The sequence below is a fragment of the Aedes albopictus genome, chromosome 2, assembly GCF_035046485.1.
Source record: "Aedes albopictus strain Foshan chromosome 2, AalbF5, whole genome shotgun sequence".
Classification (NCBI taxonomy): Eukaryota; Metazoa; Arthropoda; class Insecta; order Diptera; family Culicidae; genus Aedes; species Aedes albopictus.
The window spans coordinates 220604600-220617104 of NC_085137.1; the positions used below are offsets into that span (position 1 = coordinate 220604600).

Sequence of the window (12505 nt, forward strand, 5' to 3'; positions counted from 1 at the left end):
TGGTCCGTGAATTGAATGTAACTACACTTTCAGTTTCTGCGGCACGATCGTAAGCGTAGAACCAAATTAGCATAAATGATGACATCCCTCTTGGCACCGCTGTCGCGTTTGATGGACTCATAAAATGGGTGTGCGGAATGACAATGATTTTGCGATTGGTGTGTATTTTTTTGCAATTCGGATGGAGAAGGAATTGGAAAGAGTTGTTGGTTTCAGTTTTCAGCTTTTTTTTATTTACTTTTTTTTATTACATTTTGCTTACAACATGTAGGCAAGGTAAAATAATTTATTTACATTGGACAACAAGTTGAAAAAAATGATTGGTTTGGTTTAAGAGAGCTAGGTGCTTTTCTGCTACGGTGGCGAAAAGATGAGTATTCTCTCCCGCAGGTTTATAACAATACACAAAAAAAACAGTCCAAATCGAACGATTTGGATGCGCTAGAAGCGATGAAACATGAAGATCACAATACTGGAATAGCTTGAGCTGTTAAATATAGGATTAATAACGTTTCATTTTTTGGGGTGATCTAGGGGGTCAACGAAGACCAGTCTTTAGTGCCACGAGTGGACCTCGGAGTAGGAGTGGCTGTGGTGTGGCTCCCATCCGTGGGACTTGACGACAACTGGGACGTGCTTCTCGACGTAGACTGGCTTCTTGACGTAGACTGGGTATGGCTTCTCAACATGGACTGGGTATGGCTTGGGGACTTCGACGTATTCCTTGACCTTGTATGGGACCTTGACTGGGACAGCAACTGGCTTCTCGACGTAGACTGGGACCTTCTTTTCAACGACGACTGGCACGTGCTTCTCGACGGTCACTGGGTATGGGACCTTGACTGGGTATGGGACGTGCTTCTCGACCTCGTATGGGACGGCAACGTGTTCCTTCTTGATGACGGTGGTAATGTGAGGCTCTTCCCATCCATGGGACAACTTCAGCGGCGAATGATCCCAACCGTGCGACTCATAACCGTATCCCAAGTCCCACAGTCCACGTTTGTCCTGCTTCTTCGCACCTTCCGCAGCAGCTTCCTTCTTCTCAACGGCAGCACTGGCCACGATGGCAATAGCCATAGCAAAAACAACAAAAGCCTACAACAAACAAGAAAATGCACTCAAATCAATACTTCACATAATCACTGTCCAAAAATGTCCAACACCATATTGTTCAAAACCACTAATAAACACCCCCAATTCTACACCACAAGAACGCACCTTCATTTTTCAACTGTTTAAACGTATTCGTAATGTAATACTGGTAAATGTTCAAAGCTGACTGATGCCTTCTGGAGCTTTTCCCAGCATATTTATACGCCAACAAGAAAATCAGAACCCACCGGCGCCGTCGACTCCGAACCGAAATATCATCACAAAAGTGTTGGATTTTCAACCCCCCTTCGAGATGCACTCTGTCGTCGAGCATATGCGAGCCAAGCAACCTGATGGGAGACCGCATTTGGGGGGCAAACGTGCGAGCGAGAGAACCTTTGACTGCTGGCTACCTCTTTTGTCGCCCGTCCACTGCGCGGCAACGACGGCTTCGCGGATGACCCTCCGATTTAGCATAATAATGCACTGTTACACACATGGGGCCAGCCGAGTCCGTCCGGAGAAGTCGCACAGAACAAGATCGGGTTTTCTCGATTGAGGGGGTATCGGACTAATTATTGCGCGTTGACGTCGACTGGGGAAGGTGGATGAGGTGCTGCCGTTCGTTGGTTTTTCATTCGTGGGGGAGAGCAACCCCCCAAATCAGATGATTCACCTTGTTGTGCGCTGTGTTTCTCCTATGCTTGGTGGTTTTCCGCGGGTTCGTCATTTAGTATCTGCGGATGCGTTGATTCGGGCGACTAAGCGGAGCTGTTTGGAGTTTGTTTGTTCGGCGGAGATACGCTTTTCCGTCTCTGGGTACAGTTCAACACATTCCGAGATGCTTCCGCGTGATTTTGTCCGACAGTTGGATATCAGTGGATTCGTACTATTTGAACTGTTACTTCTAAGTTTACTTGGAAATTTTGAATTTGTGGAGTGATATGTTCAATGTTATTTGCGTAGACTTTGTAGCAAATGTTCAACCAAACTGAGAAGAATTTGAAAAGTGCAGTTTTTTGTTCGTTGTAATACTCGTTTGAAGTTCGTATGGGAGGTTATATGGGTAAACATTGTTTTTCGCGTTTTTTCTATCGAGAGGTTCTAATTTTTCTTTAACTACATAATCTGTAATATAGAAGTACCCGGGTAGAGGTAAAATACTGGCGATCAAAACATGATATTGGTTTGATTGATATAAGAGATAAAAGATCTGAAAATAATATCTGAAAATGTTCCTGAAACATCTGAACAATATCAAAATTTGATATTTTAAGATCATACGAATAGCTCGCTGCTATTGATTAGATCTTACAAAATCTAAATATGATTTGATGATGATGTTCCAGGAGTAAGTTTTTGATTTTATTTTTAGATCTTTTATCTCTTATGTCAATCAAACCCATATCACTTTTTGATCTCCATATCAAAATATGCTATTATTGAGCTCTTTTCCTCTACTCGGGTATAAACTAGGATATGCCGAATAAAATTGCCGAAGACCGCAACGAGATCAAACACTTGTGTAAAAAGCATCAACCTAGACAGTAAATGTCCAATCAGTGAGATTTTTTTTTGCTATTGTTATTCCTTTACGTGTTAAATGTTAAGCACCACCAGATGGTCCGTAAGTAATATCTTTTCTCACAAGCTTCGGATGACTTCGCGGTCTTCGACAAAGTTTTTCGGTTATGCAATCTGAGAAAAATTATAGCTCATCAAAAAAACAAATGCAAAAACTATGAATTCCCATATAAACTATCATACAAATTTCAAATTAGCTTAGCACCGCCAAAATGTTCACGGATTAAGCTGAAAATCAAACCAGAGCATGGTGGCGTCACACAGCACGAAATAAGAAGGGTGCCCACCAAACTTTTTGACACCAAATTCTGTAAATGAAATTCTTACACGAAACTGTTACATTTCGTAAAAAAAGATCAAATGACCAAATTTGAAAACTTTCAATCTAGAGTGAAGTTGGTCCATCAACTAACATTCTAAGATTGGAAATTATCAAAGAAACTAAATTTGATTATGCTGAATCTGAATGTTTCAACAGTTCTTATAACTGGTGTATTTTGTATGTTGAAAATAGAATAAACTTTGAATAACCCGCATTAAACGCCTAAAAGTAGGCCATAAAAATAATCTTACTTTCGCAAAAATATGCAATTTTCAAATCAAACTTATATGTTTACAACAATTTTAACTCAAATCTATGTTACCATGAATAAAATAAAAGTGTTTTGTGTCATCTGATATACAAGGCGTTGATGTTTAGAGGTTTTTTGAATGGCAGTCTTTTTACCGAGTTTTAAGTCACATCGAAAAAAAGTCAATGTTTTTTATGTAAAACCTGACACAATGTGCATACAAATTTATAAATTCTTCAAATATGTTTACACAATTGATTTACGTCAGAAGTTCATCCATTGAAACAGAATTGTAGCGTCCTCAGCGGTTGATGAATCCTATAGTGATCAACTTCACCTTTAAATTCTTAATAGTAAATAGTTCATTTAATTTCCCTCTAATTGACTTATATATAAATGTGTTTTGATGGAAAGTAATGGAATGCATATAAAAAATAGACCAATTTGCTAAAAAATCGTGAGAAAAATAAAATTGCTATAATTTTTGCTCTTGTTAAAAATTTCAAGTTAAGCCAAATGTTTTTTAGAGTTGATTATATAAGTCATGAAAGGTCAAAATTTCATTGCAATCGGGTAATTAAATCCGGAGATATAATTGCTCAAAGTTAGCTATCGGATAATTTTACCTTTTCCAAGAATTTTTATAACTTCGTGAAAAATGACCCGATTTTTCCCAAATTTGGACCACTGATACACAACTAGTTGATGAACTTACTGTAAAAATTTGAGAATATTCGATACAATTTTCGAAAAGTGAAAATTTTACCTGTCCCGATCATTTTGTCTATCCCCTGTATTTGTTAGTTTTTTGTGAATGACCCCTACAATCAAATTTTTGGTGTAACTTTTTTTACATATTTTTGAGAATTTTCAAATGTTCTACAAAGTTGTTCCGCATGATGAAGTACGTGTTTCTTCCGAAAACAGTAAAATGTTTTTCAAAGTGTTTTTTTTAGTTAATTTAGGATTATTGTTTAGAAACAACCCAAATCCATGTTATAAATTATTTTGATACTGAAAAATTGCTTTTTTGCAATTTCCCATCGTAATAGGCTGTTTTACCTCACGCAAATCTGACATGAAAAGGCCTACTTTCCCACACAAAATTAATAGTGCTGTAATGGTTCATTACAGCACTGATTTGCGTTGCATAATGAACCATTACAGCAACGTTTTCAGTTTTGATCAACTTCTTGGTGCTTTCTGGACGTAGTTTTGAAAAATTGTGACAATTACACAGTATAACCTGCTATAATCAGATTTTCTTAAATATGGCTATGAATATCAGTGAGCAGTTTGATGAAAAAGTTTTATTAAAAACTATCCTCAAGCGGCAATTTATGAACTTGCAAAAAATGTTGTACGCAACTCGGTGTAGAACTCGATTTTTACAGTACTCATCGTAATTATTTAACTCGGCAAGCCTCGTTGCACATAACATAAGTGGAACTCCGGCTCAAAAAGTTGATGCCTTTCCGAGTTCGTACACTGGTATACAGGGCATCGAAATGTCAAATGCGATATAACATTATTGCCATACTATTTTTCAGCATGCATACCATTTTTCATTGCTGTGAAGTAAAACAAAGACCTCATAGATCTAGACCGGCAGCACGTGGACATCTAAACTAAGACATAATTTGTGATGAAACTTTGTAAACTCAAGTTAAACATACGTTATCTAGCTTTGAATATAAAGGGAGATCAATATGTAAAACTTGGATGTGTTATTTCGAAGATTTCAATGAATTTATGATAAAATGAATAAGTGGATTTTCAGGAGCAAGTTTTGTGCATATCTCAGATGCCTATCTTCGTTCCTGTATTCTTTGCCAAAACTGGAATGTTTACCAAAATAAATGACAGTTGGGCGCCTTTTATAAAAGATATAACAGTTTCGCGTGCTGGAAAGGGATACAACTTTTTCCTTCGCACTGGCCAGGGAGTTTCACTTATGTTATGTGCTCGTTTGATAAATGTACGACTCGTGCTGTAAAAATCGTCATTCTGCACCTTGTTGCGTAAACTACTATTACAAGATTAGTTTGTTCGAAGAATATGTATAGTAGACAAGAGTCCTCCTTTTGTGATCAGTATTTATGTCTTCAGCAAATATCTTCATAAGAGAACTTGCCGAACCAACTTTTGTTCTATCTGCTCAATTTTTGAAAATATGGGCCATTATTTGTAAACGACTGCTCAAAATAAGTTTTTTTTTAACTTTTTCCAGACAGTTTTTAAGCAGACGAGCTCGGTGGTCTAGTTGCTACCACTTCTGTTTCATATGCAAGAGGTCCTGGGTTCAATCCCTGATTCATTCCCTTTCCTCCTACTTTGTATCTTTCTATCTACTTTCTCTATGCTCTCTTTTGGACATATACATATCAATATTTATAAATGAGATTAGATGGCCATCACTAGAACCAGAAACGGATTGAAAAAATAGCCGTTTCTCTTCCCTTTCCCAAGCTTCCACAGTTATTCACACAATCTATCACTTGACGCCTAGCATCCACGCAAAAATGCGTGAACCCATATGCCAAAAATAAACTCCGACATCCACATGAACATGTGCAGATGCAGTGAACCAAGCGGTCTGTTGACAACAAGCGATTGCATTCATCATTTCCCTCCCCATCCTCACGTTGACCTGCAACTTAACGTATCAGGCGCTATTTTCAATACTTCGGCCTAGCCACGTACAGCCAACTGGCAGGGTTTAAACCTTCCAAGACGCGCGCCATCAAGCAACCGAAACAGCACCGCGCTCGCGCTGTATACGAAAAGTGAGGTTTTTTGGTAGTGTTGTACTTTTTACAACAGCGCGCTCGCTGAAGGGTTAAATAAAAACTTTAAAGTTTTTCTCGGTTTTTCTGTTTAATCGTTTCGAAGAATTTTTGGAATCGTACTGGATAGTGACAACATAAAAAGTTAGTTTCCTGTTCAGTGCTCTCGTCCACGTTGCGCTCATGAAGCTAGAGCCTATACTTATACAGTAGAGTGGGTCATCGTTTATATGGAAAAATGAAAAATTCAATGGTATCCCATTAGATCAAAGCTTTTTTGATCCCATTTCAGGACCCAAATAAGTGTGCGATGATAAGCTAGCTGAACCTGAATATATCCACTAGGTGGTGCAAGTAAGTCTTAGAAATTCCAAACTTCTGTGTCTCTAGAATAAAGGGTGTCCACAATCAAATTGTATCACGGTAAATAGTGTATAACTTTTGATTGCATGCATCAGAAATTTAGGTTTTGGGAATCTTCTTTGATAAAGTTGATCAGGACATCAAGATCTATCCGATAATGAACTAGTTGATCATTAGGACATCAAGAGCTACCCGATGATAAGTTATTTGATTCTACCCTAAAAAGTTTTAGAAATTTTACCCATCCCATCTTCGACAAAGCTGAGCAAGACATCAAAAGCAATCAGATGATATATTAATTGATTCGATATTTCTGCCGCTACTGAGTATTAGAAATTATAAACTTCTGTATCTCCACAATCAGATCACACAATAGTTATTTATGCAACAAGTTGCAAAATGATGATTTTTTCAGCACGAGTCGTACATTTATCCAACGAGGCTTGCCGAGAATTCATATACATAATTATTCCTGCAAATAAAAAAGTTCAATTTCATGAATAATATGGAACACCCATTCTAATTTTCATGTGCATTATAACGAGGAACAACTCTGTAGAAGACCATATTTGTCTAAGCAATCATTCGGAGGAGCTGTGCAATATAAATCCTCTCTATATCGTTTTTTTGATGTAAATTTTCCATTTAAAAGAATGTCAACCATTTCCTGCAAAAACGATTAACAATTGAGAATGACATTTTTTTTTTCAATGTTTCACTTGCACAATGTATTTAAACAAAAAAATCACCAAATCTTTCGTGACTAGAATAATTTGAGATACTCCAGAGAAAATCAGACGTTGTCCATGATTGTGGCATAATTCGGCCGATAGTGGGTTAACTTATGCTTCGAATCACCTCCATGACCAAAATATTGAAGTTTAACCTAAAGGCAATGACATTATTTTCTTCGTATTAAAAGTGTTCTTTTCCACATTCTACATTAGTTTCAATTTAATATTTGTTACGAAGGAAACAATATTATTAGGGGCTGTCCAATAATTACGTAAGGGTTATGGTGGGAGGAGGATTTAAAAAAAATGCGTGCTATGCTAAAATATTTGGGTTGTTAAAAAAAAAACTTACGAGTGGTGAGAGGGTGTCGAAAAGCCGTAAAAATCCCTTGCGTAATAAATGGACAGTCCCTTATCAGTCTGTGATCGATTACGGTAGTGCTTTTAAAAAAGACACTACACCGTCTTCAACCAGAGGTTGTACAGACTGAACAAGCACTAACATATGACAACGGACAACACACATAACACCCAATGGCCCAGTGGAGAATTTTCCGTTTGACGAAAAGTTTTCCCCGACTGGAGCGGGAATCGAACCCACACTCCGAGGCTTACGAAACGTCTAGCTGACTGACGCCTCTAGCCGCACGGTCACGAAGCGAACACAGCTAATAAAGCATTTGAGCTTTAAGTAAACGTGATAGAAATAAAAGCTCATAAGACTATTAACCCTCCTTTGGCACTAGGGTCATTTTTTACCCAAACCGTGCACTACGTCAGCGAGGTGCTGCCAATGTGATGCAAAAGGAAGATCAAATCCGTAAATCTGCCTTCAAAAATAGTTTCGGTTCAAACTCTGTTTTATTTCATTGTTCTCTGAAGATTGTTTAAGCGCTCCTAACGAGGAATTTTACCTCGGAGAATCAATGAATTCACCCCAGCCCAACTTGCTGCCCACGGTCACCCGATTCCTTTATCAGCAATTTGCAATGGCTCATTAATTTACATAACACCCGTCGGACAAGTTGCACGCTTTTGTTTGATACTATTAAAAACCAACTTGCTGGTTCGCGGCGGCCGCCGGGGCGGACAGATCGCCCAGGCAAGGTGCACGTTGCGTTGCTAAAGAATATTTGATGTGATGAAGTACCTACCCCACCTCCCAATCGACAACCATCAGTTGTGTACAAGCCCAGCCAGCAACTTGAGACAGCGCTCTAAAACGGCGCGGTGCGGGGGAAACAAGCGCACAGTGGGATCATTCTAAAAAAAGACGATCGAAACCTCTAAGAGCCGTTAGATGACATTTTAGCACATAGGTGTCTTTGGAAGATATGTTCAGAAAAATCTTCTCTATTTTTATGCATATTCACTGTATGGTAAAACTGTAGGGTGAACCCGAGCAAAAAAATATTTTTTCAAAATAATTTTTTAGAGGGTAGATGTCTTCAGCAAAGTTGTAGAACAAGTAATTTCAAGTAACTTTGCTGAAGACACCATATAGCTTGGACTTCATTTTTAGGGAGAAAATATCAAAGTTTAAAAAACAACCTTAAAATCAGTTTTTTGAACTTTTCCATGATTATATCGTAAAATTTCAACGTGATATGTTCTACAAGTTTGTAGATACTACTGGAATACACTATCTTGCTGAAGACACCAACTCTGTAAAATTGAAAATTGCTCCAGTAAACCAATTTTTTGGAAAATTTTTCACTATTTTCACTATTGAATATTTTTTGAATAGGCACTTTTTGGCAGCCGTGCTATCAAAATTTCAATGATTTATCATGTCCAGAATAGACCAAAAGTGACTTAACAATCGGGTCTGATAAGGCACTTTGATTTCTGATGCTATTTCAATAGTCATTTTTCAAAGAAAATATTCACAAATTTCATACAAATCATTTAATACAAACTGAAAACTCACGAAAACTTTTCGGCATTAATATTTGTTAATCAAAATAGTATTCTTGTTGAAATAGTCAACATTTCTAACACTGTGGTTGACTTTACATTGAATACCCGACAAAAAATATCGCTTTTTAAATGTTTAGATGAGTTAAAAACTCACTATTGAATATTTTTTGAGTAGGCACTTTTTGGTAGCCGTGCTGTCAAAATTTTTATGGTACATTATGTCCAGAATAGACCAAAATTGACTTAACAATCGGGTCTGATAAGGCACTTTGATATCTGAAGCTATTTTAATAGTAATTTTCAAAGAAAATATTCACAAATCTCATACAACCTTTCGATATTATTTTTAGCTCATCCAAGTAGTAATTCTGAATAAAAAAAAAAACAAGTTAAATAAACGCAGACTATTTCAACTGTTAGTGTCATTTATTTTGAACTACAAATTTTGAAAGAGGGAAAAGGCTCTTTGAGTGATTTCCTCATCTACGAAATCTTTCTCAACTTAAACTAAAGGCTCCTCCGGAAGAGTATTCATAATCGAGCCGTGATCTTGATGCGGATTTGTCAAGGGATGAACCAAGGTAATATATCTACGACGAAGGAATTTTGAAAATCATGGACAGGAATCGACCTAACGGACGCATTTCTTGAAAACTGGAAAAAAATAATTTTTAAGAGTATCAAACAGCATAACCAATTTTAATAAAATATATGTGAAGAATTTTCATCCTGACGTAAGATTTACCTAGAATATCTCTAACAGATACTGGCTATTTCAATGTGATGTAACAATGTTTCACTCGTTTTATTTTATTTTTATATTTTCAACACAAAACTTGTAGAGGCATTCATTATATTTTCGCCTTTTTAGTTTTTAACCAAAGTTATAATGTCAACATAGCAAATGAAAAAAAAATGTTATCATTGTTTTAGTTGATTGATTAATGTATGTATTTTAACATAAACAAATGCATTGTGAATTATAATAAAAATATAGATAAAAAACACAGTTTTTAATTGGTATTAAAAACTCATCTAAAAATATAAAAAGCGATATTTTTTGTCGTATATTCAATGTAAAGTCAACCACAGTGTTAGAAATGTAGACTATTTCAACAAGAATACTATTTGGATTAACAAATATTAATGTCGAAAAGTTTTCGTGAGTTTTCAGTTTGTATTAATTAATTTGTGAATATTTTCTTTGAAAAATGACTATTAAAATAGCATCAGAAATCAAAGTGCCTTATCAGACCCGATTGTTAAGTCACTTTTGGTCTATTCTGGACATGATAAATCATTGAAATTTTGATAGCACGGCTGCCAAAAAGTGCCTATTCAAAAAATATTCAATAGTGAAAATAGTGAAAAAATTTCAAAAAAATTGGTTTACTGGAGCAATTTTCAATTTTACAGAGTTGGTGTCTTCGGCAAGATAGTGTATTCCAGTAGTATCTACAAACTTGTAGAACACATCACGTTGAAATTTTACGATATAATCATGGAAAAGTTCAAAAAACTGATTTTAAGGTTGTTTTTTAAACATTCATATTTTCTCCCTAAAAATGAACTCCAAACTATATGGTGTCTTCAGCAAAGTTACTTGAAATTACTTGTTCTACAACTTTGCTGAAGACATCTACCCTCTAAAAAAATATTTTGAAAAAATATTTTTTTGCTCGGGTTCACCCTACAGTTTTATCATACAGTGAATATGCAAAAAAATAGAGACGACATTTCTGAACACATCTTCCAAAGACACCTATAAGCTAAAATGTCATCTAACGGCTCTTAGAGGTTTTGATCGTCTTTTTTCAGAATGATCCCACTGTGAAGCGTCTGCCAGCGGCATTCAATAAATTCGGCGGAATCTCGAATCGAACAATTTTACACCCAGTTACGAATTTCACAACACTTTGTCAAAAAAGTTTACGATTGACGGCGAACTTAATCTGCTCTGTTTGAATTGTTCTTCTTTCTCATCGTCTTCTTTATGGTGTTACGTGCCAAATGAATCAATGGCTGTATCTCAGATTGGGTACGCTCATACACTTCCGCTATTACAGGAAGCTTTAACAATTTTGGAATTGTGCGGCGGTGGCGGGCACAAAGAATCTAAGGACGCCAAGAAAATCTATTGTTTTCAAAATTCTGTTTCCATGGAGAATCGAACCCAGACATCCTGAGCTTGATCTTGCTAGATAATTGCACGTTATTCATTTGAGCTATGTGCTGTAGACTTTTAGCTTCGGTTCATAATTCTAACATAGTGGTTAAGGTTCGAAATGTTTGATGTTCTGCACGTTTAAAGTATCTTTTATATTGATTTATTGCAAGCAAAACTGTTGTTTTTCTCGGTTCAGTCACCTCCATGTGGAACGTAAGGCTACTTAACTGCCTGTATTCGACTTGCGTAACCCGCAACATTGTGATCTGTAAAGAGAATCAACATGTCAAAAGGCTGCTACTAAGGGCCAAATCTGCCTGTGGGGCTCCCCCACAGTATTTCGCCCCTTACTACAGGGCTCTGGCGTGGTGGACCTCGTTTCCCGTGCTACAGTTATGATGACTAATAAACAAACAAATCTCGCGTTTAGTATCATACGGGCGTATCAACAATGAGCGATTTCTCTTCGTCGATTTCCTCTTAGGATTAATCCGAGAAATACGACCAATATTCGGATGATCTCTCTCTCTCTCTCTCTTGGTGTGTTTCGGTGAAGGACGGCTGGGACTAGCATCTAAAACAACAAAAACAACTTAAAATAATCTGCCGGCCAAGTTATTAATCAAAGAGAAAGTCGATGAAGAGGAATCGATCATTGTAGGTACGCCCGTATGATACTAAGACCAAGCCCACCCGTGGGCTTAATACTACACACGCAACAGCACGTCGTTAACTATTTTTAATTTCGTTATCAACCCATTTTCGCACCGGTCGTTCGTTTCCATGTGAGTAAAATAATGATCGGTCGCCTTTGCGCACCGGTGGTCTCTATTCTCTCCGTACCATCGGTTTTTTGCACTTCTGTAAACCATCGCAATATTTTGTGTATTTCTATGGGGTTATTGCAAATCTTATTCAGTATAATAATGTGTGCTCATATTATGAAAGATGGGGTTTTGGATAAGACTGAAAACTGTTAGTAAAAATTGAATAATTCCCTTGGAGATTTGTACCAGTTTTGGTGCGTTTAAAGATATAATTTTCTCAATAATTTATGATTGTATTTAATCCCGGAATTCAAGCAATCTTTTTTTAAATTATATGTTTGTTGCTTACTGTATGACTTGTAAGTTGATTTTTTATCTAAAATAATATCCATCTCTTCCATATTCATGTTGCCTTTCTTGCAAGAAATTTATCTGAATTTGAGATTATGAGCATCTTTTTTTAATGATTAGGTTTATTGAATAATGACATCCCTTGCATTTCCAACACATTTATAAC

At 36.7% G+C, this 12505-nt stretch overlaps 1 protein-coding gene across 1 annotated transcript; it reads right to left on the bottom strand.

Moving 5' to 3' along the window:
* Positions 1–203: 203 nt before the first annotated feature.
* On the bottom strand, positions 204–1374 carry LOC109411313 (mantle protein). The gene is made up of 2 exons (XM_019684845.3): positions 1222–1374; positions 204–1098 (listed from the first exon to the last, which is right to left on the bottom strand). The coding sequence occupies exons 1-2, from the start codon at positions 1225–1227 to the stop codon at positions 556–558; spliced, it is 549 nt and encodes a 182-aa protein (XP_019540390.1). The 5' UTR covers positions 1228–1374; the 3' UTR covers positions 204–555.
* Positions 1375–12505: the final 11131 nt, after the last annotated feature.